The 15,844-nt window shown below is 42.2% G+C and overlaps 1 protein-coding gene across 10 annotated transcripts in view; it reads right to left on the reverse strand.

The window, feature by feature from the left end:
- Positions 1-15,844, reverse strand: part of GABRP (gamma-aminobutyric acid type A receptor subunit pi) — a 321,182-nt gene that overhangs the window by 12,119 nt on the left and 293,219 nt on the right. For all 10 annotated transcript variants that reach the window (XM_068256854.1, XM_068256853.1, XM_068256859.1 and 7 more), the window contains 2 exons: positions 7,139-7,291; positions 1,281-1,471 (listed from right to left, as the gene is read on the reverse strand). In XM_068256854.1, the coding sequence (XP_068112955.1) occupies positions 1,281-1,471; positions 7,139-7,291 (344 nt within the window). The remainder of the gene's footprint in view (positions 1-1,280; positions 1,472-7,138; positions 7,292-15,844) is intronic.

The following is a 15,844-nucleotide window of genomic DNA, read 5'->3' on the forward strand; positions in this document are numbered from 1 at the left end:
GACAAGGGGTTAAAGAGGTCTGGGAGGGGGGACCCCACGTCGTTTTTTTTTTATATTTCCCACACTCAGAACGAAGTAAGTAAAACTCTTCCCACTTGGGGGAATCTATGAAAATAATACACTATTGTTACCTGTGCAAAAAAAACTGACATTTTCCGCATTTAAAAGACATTTTCGCCCTTGAAACTTAAAAATCGATTTTCTCAAAAACTATAAGGTCTTTTTGAAAAAAAAATTTTTCCTCTTATTCCCATTGATCCCCTTAATATACCCTGGGAATTTGGTGTTCCTAAACTTTAAGCAGGCTTTGCTATTAACCGTTAAAGTCGGCGGGTTTTTAAATGTTTACATTTTTCCTTTGAAACTTTAACATCGATTTTCTCAAAAACTATAAGGTCTTTTTGAAAAAAAATTTTTTCCTCTTATTCCTCCTGATCTCCTTAATATATTCTCCAAATTTGAGGCTCTTAGCATTTAAGGGGGCTTTGCTATTAACCCTTAAAGTCGGCGGCTTTTTTATATTATACGGAGCGTTACGGTTTAACGCGAAATTACGGTAGCGTTTAATGCGAAATTACGGCATGAACGAAACGCGAAATTTCGCGTTGAAAATTACGCTTACGGTATTTTCAATTACGATTTTAATGGCAATTTCGCTACGCTAATTTCGCATCGTAATCGCAAATTTCGCATGCGTAATTATAGTAATGCGAAATTACGAAAATTTCGGCTCAACTCTAGAGGATACTTAAGCATTGCTTCTGGCTGCCAATCTCTGCATGGGGGGAGGGGCAAAAAGGGGGATAGGATCCTAGGAAAAGCTTTCCCAGTTAGAATAGTTAGGGTGAAGGCACTAATAAACATGCGCTAGCATATGCATTGGCACGTGCACTGTGCTCATCAACACAGTTACAGTAGATTTACATTGGATCTTACAGAGGCACCACATGTATTGTAGCCGAGTCAGAAGTGGTTACACAGAAATTAGTCCCTAGACAAGATACCTACATAGACAACCCCCCACCTCTTCTAAAATTTCTAGCAAGGAAAGGGAGGGAGCAATCTGGTGGACCCTCGACACCAGGCCATAGGCATCTGCCCAAGTTGCCTTTTGGATCGCCTCGCACAACATGTATAAATGAGGTCTACTTTGTGAAACTCCAACAGTTTCAGATAATAAATAACAAATTGACTAGTGCCGCACCATAATCCCAGGACAAGACACAAATCTAATCATTGATTACATCTGGTATATGAAAGTACAACGGATGGTATACTACCTTTGCATGCTTCTGATCTGGCTGATGTAGAGTGCAGAAGTGTGCGATGGCATACTCCAGAAGAGCGCCAAATATAAAGCTGAAGCAGATGCCAAGGTAGACATCTATTGCCTTGATAAAACAATTGGCATTGGGTAGCGAGGTCCGAGCGCCCATCATGAGTGTTGTCATTGTAAGAACAGTTGTTACGCCTAGGAAAATGATGAAACATTATAGTTATGCATCACTATTGCAGCTATAATCCCGTGTTTTATACAGTGCTAATATATAGTGCTAATAACCACATTGCTCTGCTTCAACCTGGGCTGATTCACAAACAAGAATTGTACAGGGTTGGTCATTGGTTAAGTCTTGTAATGACTCCTTGAATGTACATACATGCAATAATTGTCAGCAGAAAAGTCCGATAACAACCGTTTTGGCTGATAATCAATCTGTGTGTACAGCGTCGAGGGGGTCATTAGGCAACTGTCTTGTTGCTGTAAAGTCATTTAAAGGGAACCTGAAGCGAGGGGTATATGGAGGCTGCCATATTTATTTCATTTTAAACAATACCAGTTGCCTGGCTATCCTGCTGATCATTCTGGTCAGTAGTGTCTGGATCACACACCTGAAACAAGCATACAGCTAGTCTTGTCTGACTTGCTTGTTCAGGCTTAGGCTGTATGGCTAAAAGTCTTTTTAGGCAGAAGATCAATAGGACTGCAAGGTATTGTTCAAAAGAAATGAAATATGGCAGCCTTTTGCTTCGGGTTCCCTTTAAGGAGAGATAAATTGTGAGTTAAAAAGTAATGTGAGATAATTTAACAGAAAAGCTTTGCCCCAGCCCCTGTGCTAGAACTACGGTATACTTATCCTTTACAATCTTCCTAAAAAATTAATTTAAAACCACAGCTAATGTAACTTTTAGAATCTTTTAGTCACAAGCATAGGTTTATTTACTGAGGGTGTAGAACACAAGTGATGCAGCAAATCTAAACTGGATTACTTTAAAAAGTATGAAATAAAGTTCAGAGGTGGCACCATAAACATAAACATAGGGTCAGCTGCAAGGAGAAAGTTGGGGCACCTCCCTGTCCCACACCATGCACAATACAGGCAAAAGTCAGAAAATTGGTTTGTTCTCCTGTGCTAATGCAAAAAATATGCAACAGTTTGAAATCAGGCTAAACATTTTCATAAAGTAGTGTAAAACAATAAAACATCAAATACCACCAGGAACCAAAAAAAAAAAAAGCAATTGGTCAAGTACCACAACACGCAGCACACCACCTCTGTTGGCTCATATACCACTAGGCATAGGCTAGAACCTGTACCTGTCCTCAGACTCTTTTGTGGAAATGTGGAGCGGTCCGTGGGGAGATCAATTTCTAGTGCAGGACTGTCTCACCTGTCACTGATAGCTCCGCAGTTGGCTGAAGGTGTAATGGTTAAGGGCTCTGCCTCTGACACAGGAGACCAGGGTTCGAATCTCAGCTCTGCCTGTTCAGTAAGCCAGCACTAATTCAGTAGGAGACCTTTGGCAAGTCTCCCTTACACTGCTACTGCCAATAAAGCGCGCCCTAGTGGCTGCTGCTCTGCTCTGACGCTTTGAGTCCGCAAGGAGAAAAGCGCAATATAAATGTTATTTGTCTTGTCTTGTCTTGTAAGTGTTCGTAAATATAAGGCTCAAACTCTTTTATAAGTAGCAGTGGTTCTTTTTTTTTTTTTTTTTTTTTTTTTTTTTTCAAACTCAGATGCATTTTTGATATGGGAAGTTTATCAGCTTATGGTCTAGTCGCTTGGACGCCCAAACCAGCGCTGAAAAATGCTTTCATCATTGTTTGAGCCATACATAGTTGAAACTTTATTTCACTATATTTATGTCTATGCGTGCTTCAAAAACCATAAACTCCCCCCTTCCCTTACGCAACCCTCCCCATTCCAGAATTAACCATGTCTTACCATATCCTGTATCCCCTATATCTTAAATGAAAGGGAGGTGTAATAACCTGTTGTTCTTGCAACCGAGTATGTATACACATTCAGAAACTCTTACATTCAACCAAGCATACCCTTCCTTAACCCATAACCCATCCATATTAACCTGGCCCAACCCACCTGACCACCCCACTTTTCCACTCTTACCCCCACTCGTGTTATACAGCGTAGCCCCTAACCCATCTTATTATATGTATACTTATTGCTTATCCATATAATTTTTTGTAATTGACAGCCAGGTATCCCTATAGGATCTGACCCACTGAGTACAATCTAAGTCAGGTGTGTGATCTGCTGTGTCGCCGTTGATTTCACTGCCACACAACCGATCCATTCTGCTCAACCAGTCATCGAGATGGGGGGGAGTCGAGTCTTTCCATTTTTCTACTATCATTCTTTTTGCGACTTTTGTTCCTAGCTCTTTAATAAGAGCACTTTCTTTACTATCGCCTGCTTGAGATATGCCAAAAATAGCTTCACTTGGAGAAAGTTTAAAGCCCCCTTCTAGCAGGTTTTTACAAAAGCTTATTATACTATCCCAAAAGGTCTTTGATATGGGACATGCCCACCACATGTGCAATTCGGACCCGTCCTCCTGCCCACACCTCCAGCACAATTCTCTTTGTTTGGAAAATTTTTGTATACGTTCCGGGGTAATGTACCATCTAGCAATGGTCTTGTACTGGGTAAGCTGGAGATCAATATCCGGGATCATCCAATTTTTATGCCAAATCGTGCGCCATTTACTTTTAAGCGAAGGGCCGAGGTCTCTTTCCCATTTTGTACAATAGTGTGGAGTAAAATTTTTCCTTTCTCCTTGGCAAATAAGTCTATTAAGTTTGGATAAAGCTTTGTCCATTTTTTTATTAAGGAGAATATGTTTTTCAAAAATATTTGGGTCGTTCCTTAATCTGACAAACTTGAATTTTAATTTATGTATAAAACTTCTCGCTTGCATTGTACACCAAGTCTCCTTTTGCCTACGATTGTTTAATATGCCAGGTATCCCCAATGCAGGGTTTCCCCAGAGATTGATAATGCGCGTATCGGGGCTTATCGTGTTTCTGGAAAACCAGGACCTCACCAAGCCAGGCATAAAATCTGGATTCTCCCTTAAAGTGGTAAGTGGGGATGGGCCTGTGTCTTTGTGCCATTTTGAGACGAACCAAAAAAGAGTTTTTACTGTTGGTTTAATCAAAGGGTGATCCGTAGTGGAGTAAACTTTATAGATGTTTACTGGAATCCACGAGAAAATTAAATCTAAGTTACATTCGTCCTTTTCTAAGATAGACCAAGCTTTACCAGATCCAATGGGGGAAGATTCTATCTTCCAGTCCAAGACCCTTGCCAAGTGTGCACTTCTATAGTAATTTATAATGTTTGGTGCGGCTAGGCCTCCCTCCTCTTTCTGCCTAGAAATAAGTTTATAACTAATTCTACGTCTGGATTTACTCCAGATAAAATTTTGAAAAATTTTATGCCAGTTTTGGAACCATGAGTTGGGGATAGCCACTGGCAGGCTCCGCAAGAGAAAAATAAGTTTTGGTAAAACCAGCATTTTTAATATGCTGATCCTATCGATGACATTAAAACAGGGTCGATCCCATGATTGGAGTTTACCCTTGTACTCTTTAACAGTCTTAGAAAAGTTAGCCGTGAACAGGTCGTTAGGGTCTCTAGTGAGGGTAATACCAAGATATTTAATTGCTTGATCACTCCATCTAAATTTACTGTGTGTTTTAATAGCATTCACGGTGTCATGTGAACAACCCAAATTCAGGATTATAGTTTTAACCTGGTTAATCTTAAAATTAGAGTGTAACGAGAATACCTCGAGAAGTTTCTCACACCTGGCGATGGATTGGATTGGTTTGATCAAAGTTAGTAATAAATCATCGGCGTAGGCAAGTATTTTAATCTCCTCCGTCTTTGTTTTAACTCCTTTAACCATGTTGTCATTCTGAATTAGTTGTATAAATGCTTCTAAACTAAAATTGAAGAGCCACGAAGACAATGGGCAACCTTGCCTAACCCCATTCTTAATATTGAAAGTATTGGATACGGATCCGTTTATATTGACGCCTGCACTTTGATTGATATATAATTTCTTTATTCTGTTTATAAAGTTCCGGCCCAAACCCAATCTTTCCAATATAGCAAAGACAAATTCCCTTGATAGACGGTCAAATGCCTTTTCTGCATCTACTGCAACCATAACTGCTTCTATTTTTCTCTTTTTACAAGTATGGATCAGATTTGTTGCAGCGTAGATATTGTCTTGAATTTGGCTATTTTTGACAAAGCCCGATTGTTGTTTGCCCAGAATTCTATCGGCAACCCTGGTCAGTCTATTTGCCAATATTTTTGCATAGATTTTCACATCGCAATTTAATAGTGAAATTGGCCTAAAGTTTGCACAGTCTAAATTTGATTTCCCTTCTTTAGGGATTAGTGTTAGTATAGCTTGGTTAGATTCTTTTGAGAAGGTAGCAGTTCCTTCTTTGTTATTGACCAAGTTGCAGAAAAGAGGGGCCAAAATATGAGCAAAGTGCTGATAGAATTCTATGCAGTAACCGTCAGGGCCCGGGCTTTTCCCCTTCTGAAGCTTAGACACTGTTTCCAGAAATTCACTTTCAGTCACTGGTGTTTCGAGCATTTCGCGGTCACTGTTATCTAAGACAGGTAGGTTAATATTAAGTAGCAGTGGTTCTAAAGTGCATAAGTGCACACAGTTCCTTTTAAAATGTGAAAGATCTAAAGTGCATAAAAGCTATTGCTTGCAAATGGCAGTTCAAAAGTGCATAAGCTTGTCTGTGCACTCACATATCAAAGTTCCTCAAAGTGTATGTTGGGGTGGAGGGGAATTCTCCTCTACTACAAGCAAGAAGGCACGCTGTATGCCCGTAGAGCGTTTTTGAAATGAATTTATCACTGATCTGAGGTCTACTACGGAAGACAGGGAGGTGAGGGACAACCCTTTTAACAGCCCCAAGGTGCCATTAAATCCAAAGGGGGTTTACTTATCTGGTGAGTCGCACACAAAGGGAGTGGTGGAGGCTGTCCTGTTGATGAGGAATTGAGGAGTCTCACTGATGGGTGCATTATATCTGTGATCAATTGATGTTGCATCTATCAAGAGTTTATCGTGGCAGGTGATGGATTTTTGCAATAAGTTTGTTGGGACTTTACAATATTGAGTAGCATCGTACCACTCCTATAATTTATTGTTCTTTATGAAGTGAGAGGGGCGAACCAATATTTATTTGATTGGCAGTGCGCATTTGTGTTTGTGATTAACCTATGCTTGTGACTAAAAGATTCTAAAGGTTACATGTAAGCTGTTGTTTTACACTACTCCATTAAAATTTTAAGCCAGATTTCAAACAGTTGCATATTTTTTTTTTTTGCATTAGCACAGAAGAACAAACTCATTATCTACTTTAAAAAAGTCTCTGCTACAAGATGAGAAACAGTTTGAAGCCCTTGCATGAGTTATAACAGGTTATAGTGACTAACGGTGAAAAGTTACTGTGCTGTTGCATGCACACACACAACCCACTCCTCCACCCCCGCCTGCCCCAACTACTAATATTGAGGGTTATGCCTCATTGTGGAGTATAACCCACAACTAGGAGGAATGATGCTGTAATAGTGGCAGGCAGCTGAGGCCACTGCAGCAGGAAGACATGAAGTTGGTAAGTAACTGAATGAAGACTGGAAACTCGAAGATTGTAATAAGGAAAGACTGCCCATACTAATGTCCCCTTGTATGCACCACATGCGGCAGATCATCAATGGCCTGAATGTGAAGTGGGATTAAATATACAGTATAATCGGCCAGCAGCATATGAGAAAAGTGCGGGTGCAACCCATGTTACCTATGCAGATTCTTGCAGGTACAGATGATTGGCTGATCCAGAATGACACCCACGAGAGCACAACCAGAAGGATGGAGGGCACATAGGTCTCCAGAATGAAGTACAAAATGTTTCTCTTTAGATCAAAGTGAAATATCAGCTTTGGGTATCTTCCTGAAGTGCATGAAGACAAGGGGAAAAAAGAGGATTTGCCATTAGCACACGTAATAACATGGCCATTTTATAAATAAAGCATTTGAAAGCACCATAACAATATGCAATAACCTACAGGACTAAGATAAAAAGTGGGATTGTCAACCATAAAATCAAATTCCATTTTCCTCTCTGTTTAGTATGTAGTCTACAACCTGACCATGCATTGCAAGCATTCCAATATAATCACAAATATTTCTGCTGTATTAGATATCACTCACGCTGTCAGCCTGGCTCTATTTGGTACATTGCAGACGAGAGTGAAGCTTATTATCTCCCCTACCACATTCCTGCTCCTCACTGATTGGTTGAGGGCAGTTCAATGTGAAGCTGCTGAAATAAGATATTTGCTGTGCACAGATATGTTTACAAAGCAAGCTAGATATGGCAGCGCAGTTTCAAGGAGGAAAAAAAAAAAAAGAGTAAGGAAGGAAATTACATCAGGATTGGCTCCAGTCAGAGGCAGTAAAAATTGAAAATGCCTCAAACAGTTTTCTCTTTATTAACCCCCCTGGCGGTATGAAAAATTCCGCCAGGGGGCAGCGCAGCAGTTTTTTTTATTTATTTTTTTTTTTACATCATGTAGCGAGCCCAGGGCTCGCTACATGATAGCCGCTGCTCAGCGGCACCCCCCCAGCCCCGCCGATCGCCTCCGGCGATAGGCGATCAGGAAATCCCGTTCAAAGAACGGGATTTCCTGGAGGGCTTCCCCCGTCGCCATGGCGACGGGGCGGATGACGTCACCGACGTCAGCGACGTCGGGACGTCATTGGGAGTCCCAATGAACCCCTCGGCGCTGCCTGGCACTGATTGGCCAGGCAGCGCACGAGGTCTGGGGGGGGGGCCGCGCGCCGCATCAGATAGCGGCGATCGAGCGGGGGCCGGCGGCGATCAGAGTGCTGGCGCAGCTAGCAAAGTGCTAGCTGCGTCCAGCAAAAAAAAAATTATGAAAATCGGCCCTGCAGGGCCTGAGAGGCACCCTCCGGCGGCTTACCCCGTGTCCAGCATGGGGTTACCGCTAAGGAGGTTAACTAAATAAAATTCTCTGCAATCAGAATGTGGACAGTACAATACATATGTTATGCAAGTATGCATCTACTTACTGTTTTTTCCTGGGAAATTATGGCTGTCCCTGATGCTTTAAATAGCTATAACCAGTATATAAATGTGTACACAGGTGTTCAGCACATACACAAGGTCCTCTTCCAGAGAGTGCATAAATGGCCCTGGGGCTTACAGTACCAGTATGGGATTATTATCGTGTTTAGTGAATGAGAACAGCCCAGCGCATTGTTTCTGGCACTGTCTGCTGTACTCATGCACCTTCTGCCAGAAACACTGTGCTGGCCAATGCAAGTGATCATGTTCATCATAAAAAACAAGAGAACTCTATATAGCGGTAATGTCCTTTATAACTTTACTCCAGGCAAAAAAAAAAGAACAAAAAACCTTGCTTATTCCTACTATTAGTATAGAGACTGAAGAGGGTAAGAGTAACGGTGACTTTATGGCCTAGTGCACACCAAAAACCGCTAGCAGATCATGCTAGCAGATTTTGAAACGCTTTTTCTTATTTTTCTGTAGCGTTTCAGCTAGCATTTTGCGGTTTTGTGAAGCGTTTTTGGTGTAGTAGATTTCATGTATTGTTACAGTAAAGCTGTTACTGAACAGCTACTGTAACAAAAAACGCCTGGCAAACCGCTCTGAAGTGCCGTTTTTCAGAGCGGTTTGCGTTTTTCCTATACTTAACATTGAGGCAGAAACGCCTCCGCAATCCAAAATCTGCAGCAGCCCGGGAGTATGCGTTTCAGCAAAACGCCTCCCGCTCTGGTGTGCACCAGCCCATTGAAATACATTACCCTAGCGGATCCGCAGCCGCAAGCGGATCGCAAAACGCAGCCAAACCTCTCTGGTGTGCACTAGGCCTATATGTTGACTTTATCCCCTATGGCACCAAATGTTCACAAACAGTCCCGTTCCTCATGTTTATAAATGAGCAGAGAAAATTGTGTACTGGCTGAAAAAATGAATGAATACATATTTTTACAATATTCATTTATAAATGATTTAGTCAGTGTTTGCCAATTGTAAAAGCTTTCCTTTCCCTGATTTACTTTCTGAAAAATCACCACAGGTGGCGCAACATCTTTAGTTTTGTCAGGTGATCTCTGTGGAATGTTTATTGAGAATTCTATGCACAGAGGTAGATATTGCTAGCTAGGCAGTTGGAAACATCCATTATTTCCCACAATGCAACAATAATCCCAGACAGCAAACTGTCAGGGCCATGGCCCCGACATCAAATTGTGGGAGGGGTCTTACCACAATATCAGCTATAGAGATGTCCCTAATGATCTATTTAAGAAAAGGTAAATATTTATCGCAGGAAAGGGGGTATAGGCTACTGATTGGGATGAAGTTTAATCCTGGGTTAAAGTTCTTTTTGGAATGGTTCTGTCCACTTAGGGAATGTTTAGCTGTGCAACCAGGAGACATACAAAATTTAACAAAGTGAGTATCACAGCAGGTGTAATCGCTTCCTCTGTCAACCACTTAATGTAACAGACTGACATTCTTATGAGTTATATAACCTGCATTGTCCATCCTCTCTAGAAGGTCAGCAGATAGATGAGTAAACTCCCATTTCCGATGTACCACACAGCGGAAGCTTCATAATTGACCAATGAAAAGTCTTATTATCCTGTACTGCCAGCTAGACCAGTTAAAAAGTATTATTCCCTCTGAGTGCGTTTGAAGCTGTCTAGCTTGCTTGGGGCAATAGAAGAGAAGCAGATGCGGGTTATATAAGTCCCCATATATAGTAGTTTGACACTCAGAAAGTCAGGTCTGCAGTGTGTTTAATCTCATCTATTTTTCTCTAGCTGAACCAACGGTCTCTGTAAAAGAAACAGCATCCTATTGTCTCTCTCCGCGTCTGAAAAGGACAAGTGCATTACTTTTATGCAAAAACACTGCTCTGCATTGAACATGGTTTATTTTATTTAAGTATTTATGTAACGCCGACATATTACGCAGCGCTGTACAGCGTATATTGTCTTATCACTAACTGTCCCTCAGAGGGGCTCACAATCTAACCTCTGCCATAGTCATGTCTATGTATGTATCGTGTAATGCATGTATCATAGTCTAGGGCCCATTTAGGGGGAAGCTAATTAACTTATCTGTATGTTTTTGGAAAACCGGAGTGCCCGGAGGAAACCCATGCAAACATGGGGAGAACATACAAACTCCTTACAGATGTTGACCTGGCTGGGTTTCGAACTGAGGACCCAGCGCTGCAAGGCAAGGCAAGAGCACTAACCACTACGCCACCATGCTGCCCAACATACTGGAAAACTCTTAGTTGCTCGGATATCTGTTAAAGGGGCACTACAGCGAAAAAAAATAAAATTTAATATATGTGCAAAGATATATAAATAGGAAGTATGTTTCTTCCAGAGTAAAATGAGCCATAAATTACTTTTCTCCTATAATGCTGTCACTTACAGTAGGTAATAGAAATCTGACAGAAGTGACAGGTTTTGGACTAGTCCATCTTTTTGTAGGGGATTCTCAGCAAGGCTTTGATTCTTTATAAAGATATTACCTAAAAAAAGATTTAAACAATGATGCTGGTCAGCCTCCCTGCTCGCTACACAGTTTTTTGGCAGTTAAGCAGAGCAACTGCCATTTACTAAGTGCTTACGAAAATAAATAAATCCCTGAGAATCCCCTATAAAGCCCGTCACGACTGTCAAATTTCTACAACCAACCTACTGTAAGTGACAGAAACATAGGAGAAAAGTAATTTATGGCTCATTTTACTCTGGAAAAAAATGTACTTCTTATTTGTATACGTTTGCAGATATTTTACATTTTACAGTTTTTCGCTGTAGTGCCCCTTTAAACGTTGAAGGTTACGTGATTTACACTCCTGGCCTGTATGGCATAAAATCCATCTTTGACTTGATTGTTGCTGCCAAGGGGAATTATTTCCAAGGACAGAAAATATTTTGTTGTGAAAGTGATGGCACAAGACAATTGGTCCATAGATGCAAAAAGTATGAAGTATGAAATCTTACATTTTTAGCCTTTAAGAGAAAAATAAGACTGGGACTCCAGGAAAGTTCTATTAAGGGTTGGGTGCATAGAAGTTGTTTATGTCTTCAGTTTATTTTCTCTTTAGGTATGCTTTAAGTACATAATTAGAAGATACTTTAAGCACAAAAAGTTTAAAGGATACCGGAAGAGATATGTGACATAAGATAGACATGGGTATGTACAGTGCCTAGCACACAAATAACTATGCTGTGTTCTTTTTTTTTTTTTCTTTCTCTGCCTGAAAGAGTTAAATATCAGGTAAGTGGCTGACTCAGTCCTGACTCAGACAGGATGTGACTACAGTGTGACCTTCTCTGATAAGAAATTCCCTTATTTTTAAGCCCTTTTCTGCTAGGAAAGTGTTTTATAGTTGGAATTTCTTATCAGTGAGGGTCACACTGTAGTCACTTCCTGTCTGAGTCAGGACTGAGTCAGCCACTTACATACCTGATAGTTAACTCTTTCAGGCAGAGAAAGAAAAAAAGGAACACAGCATAGTTATTTGTGTGCTAGGCACTGTACATACACATGTCTATCTCAGCATGTCACATGTCAGTTCGGGTATTCTTTAACAAAATTGTTTTTTCTCCAGAAACATACATGCAGTAATACTGCTGCTAAGAGTATGAGGAGGAACTTTTCCAGTGACATTCAGTTTTCACTGTACATATCCTCTTCTGATGTAGTGCATTATCATACACTCAGTTTATATTGCCAAACTTTCATTCAGGGTCAAATGAAAAGTGAGAGATATGGAGGCTGCCATATTTATGTCCATTTAACCTCCTTAGCGGTATGGACGACTTAATACGTCCATTACCGCCGGAGGTCGCCGCTCAGGCCCTGCTGGGCCTATTTTTATCAAATAAAAAGCAGCACACGCAGCCGGCACTTTGCCAGCCGCGTGTGCTACCTGATCGCCGCCGCTCTGCGGCGAAAGAGGGTCCCCCCAGCCGCCGAGCCCTGCGCAGCCGGATCAATCAGTTCCGGCCAAGGGCTGGATCGGAGGCGGCTGACGTCAGGACGTCGGCTGACGTCCATGACGTCACTCCGCTCGTCGCTATGGTGACGAGGTAAGCGAAACAAGGGAGGCTGCGCATTGCGGCCTTCCTTGTTAACTCTGATCGCCGGAGGCGACTCGTCAGGAGCGCCCTCTAGTGGGCTTTCATGCAGCCAACTTTCAGTTGGCTGCATGAAATCGTTTTTTTTTTTTTTTTTTTTTTAAAACCTCCCGCAGCCGCCCTGGCGATCTTAATAGAACGCCAGGGAGGTTAAACAATGCAGAGTGCCTGGCTGTCCTGCTGATCCTCTGTTTCTAATATTTTCAGTCATAAACTCTGAAAAAGTCAGCAGATCAGATGACTGACTGAACTGTGGCTGCATTTTCCACATGCTTGTTTCAGGTTCAGACACTACTGATGCATGAATGATCAGCATGACGCTAGACAACTTGTAATGTTTAAAAAGAACCTTAGATGAAAGGGGAAAACAATTGATACTTACCTGGGTCCTACCTTCCTACAGCCCTGTGTACTGTTGTCTTCCTTGCAGTCCTCCCAGATGGCTTAGTTTGTCTGCATTCTCCCTTTTAACCTCCCTGGCGGTACGCAGTTTTTGAGGCTGCGTCCGCAGGAGGGATTTTTTGAATTAAATTTGCTTTAGCCTTTGTAGCTAGCACTAGGCTAGCTACCATTGTCCCCCAAGTCCGTTATACATTACCTAGCTGCGATCCCGCAAGAACCGCATCCTCCCTAATGAGCTTCAGTCGTCGCTATGGCGATGATTAGACATGACGTCTGATGTCATCGACGTCATGATGTCATGCGCAATCCCGATCCTCCCCATAGCGAAGCCTGGAGCTGATTGGAGAGGCTGCGCCATCGCGGGATCCGTGGGGGGGGTGGTATGTATAACGGCGGCGATCGGGGGGAAATCAAAAAAGAGCGGAGGGACTTGGGGGACAATGCTAGCTACAAAGGCTAAAGCAAATTTAATTCAAAATCCCTCCAAGGGCAGAGAAATCTTCTGCGGTCGCTACCCCGAGTGTAGGTCGGGGTTACCACCAGGAGGGTTAATAGGCTTCAGCCGGCCTGCACTGCACGCGCCCATCGCATTCCCACCACCAAAAGCATTCTGCACCTGAGCATGCAGTACTGCAAAAGGGCAGGATGCTCCTAGTGCCGGGAGCGTGATGAGGGCGTATTACAGCATGACTAGGCACACTGGAGCCTTTTACTAGGTGAGATTGCCGATGAACTACTAGAGGATGGCAAGGGAGCCCATGGTGTACATGGGCAGGGCCGGGCCGAGGCATAGGCTGGAGAGGCTCCAGCCTCAGGGCGCAGTGTAAGAGGGGACACACAATTCATTCAGCTGTCATTCCTAATTGTGTTTGAAGCAGAAAGAAATAAGAAAAGGGGATACATAGCAGTGACTGCAAGCCAGATAACTAGATATTAAGGTGTTGGGGAGGTTGTGGGCCCTGTGGCACCTCTTAGTCTAATAGTAATCAGTGTGTGACAGCTGGGGTGGCAGGGATGAAGGGGCGCACTTTGGTGTCTTAGCCTTGGGTGCTGGAAGACCTTGTCCCGCCTCTGTACATGGGGATAGAGGAAGCCCCAGGAAAGTATCAATTCTTTTCTCCTTTCATCTCAGGTACCTTTTTAAAATAAAATAAATATGGCAGTCTTCAAATCGATCTCAGTTTTCTTTTGAAAGTGATCTAGATCACAAACTGGAACAGTCTTCTCCGTGTTTAGCAATGCCTGGAACACACCATGCAATTTCCAGTTAGACGGGTCGAATCGGTAATTTCCAGCATGACTGATCTTCTCTCAGTCGTGAACCGGATTTTGTACAGTGATGATTTGAATATCAATTCCGTTCTTGATCAGGAGCAGATCGGACAAGCCAAAAATTATATTTTGACCCATCAATCAGACAGGCAATTACATGATGTGCACCAGTCATTAGGGGAAAAGGGGGAAATTCAAAGTGACAACACCAATAAAAAAAAATTAAAATTAGCTTTCCTTTCCAATCTACAACATTTAAGACCTTCTAAAAATGACAGTAAATACAATTTTCTTTTTTTGTGGTCTGAACAATAGTACTCTCTGTGTTTTGTTAGGAGTACTATTACCATAACACTATTCAGAAACTCTCTGCAGGAGGTACTATAACTGCAGAGGACAGGGGCCTTTGTTACCTTTTTGTAACACCCAGACTAGTCCAGTTCAGTAGCGAACTTTGACACTCCTATGAGGAACTATTGAGGCAAATCTATCAAAACCATTGCAAAGAAAACTGCAGCATACAGTATCTTCCACAAACATGAAGAAGACACTTAGATTGAGGAGTTTTTGTACCTGCCCTGCAGATGTATTCCAATCCCTGCACTGGTTTTGATAATTTCTCCTGCACTGTGTTTTACAAACGCATAAAAATAAAGTAATTAAGCTGAACTTTTTTTTGGCATTCATCAGTGCAACATATAGGCCTTTATTCAAGTCACTTTTTTCCTAAGTTTTCCCCTAGGAGACACCTTTTCATCTTCTGTTGAAATGGACCTGAACTCTTGCACAGGACAGAAGTAAACCAGAGAAATCCACCCTGTATATACACTCACCCAAAGGATTATTAGGATCACCTGTTCAATTTCTCATTAATGCAATTACCTAATCAACCATCACATGGCAGTTGCTTCAATGCATTTAGGGGTGTGGTCCTGGCCGAGACAATCTCCTGAACTCCAAACTGAATGTCAGAATGGTAAAGAAAGGTGATTTAAGCAATTATGACATGGCCTGGTTGTTGGTGCCAGACGGGCCGGTCTGAATACTTCACAATCTGCTCAGTTACTGGGATTTTCACGCACAACCATTAATAGGGTTTACAAAGAATGGTGTGAAAAGAGAAAAACATCCAGTAAGCAGCAGTCCTGTGGGCGAAAATGCCTTGTTGATGCTAGAGGTCAGAGGAGAATGGGCCGACTGATTCAAGCTGATTGAGCAACGTTGACTAAAATAAACACTCGTTACAACTGAGGTATGCAGCAAAGCATTTGTGAAGCCACAACACGCACAACCTTGAGGCAGATGGGCTACAACAGCAGAAGACACCACCGGGTACCACTAATCTTCACTACAAATAGGAAAAAGAGGCTACAATATGCACAAGCTCACCAACATTGGACAGCTAAAGACTGGAAAAATGTTGCCTGGTCTGCTGAGTGTCGATGGAGTTGGATGAAATTGGATGAAATTGGCGTAAACAGAATGAGAACATGGATCCATCATGCCTTGTTACCACTGTGCAGGCTGGTGTTGGTGGTGAAATGGTGTGGGGGGTGTTTTCTTGGCACACTGTAGGCCCCTTAGTGCCAATTGGGCATTGGGCATTGTTTAAATGCCA

Source organism: Hyperolius riggenbachi, chromosome 10, assembly GCF_040937935.1.
Source record: "Hyperolius riggenbachi isolate aHypRig1 chromosome 10, aHypRig1.pri, whole genome shotgun sequence".
Lineage (NCBI taxonomy): Eukaryota > Metazoa > Chordata > Amphibia > Anura > Hyperoliidae > Hyperolius > Hyperolius riggenbachi.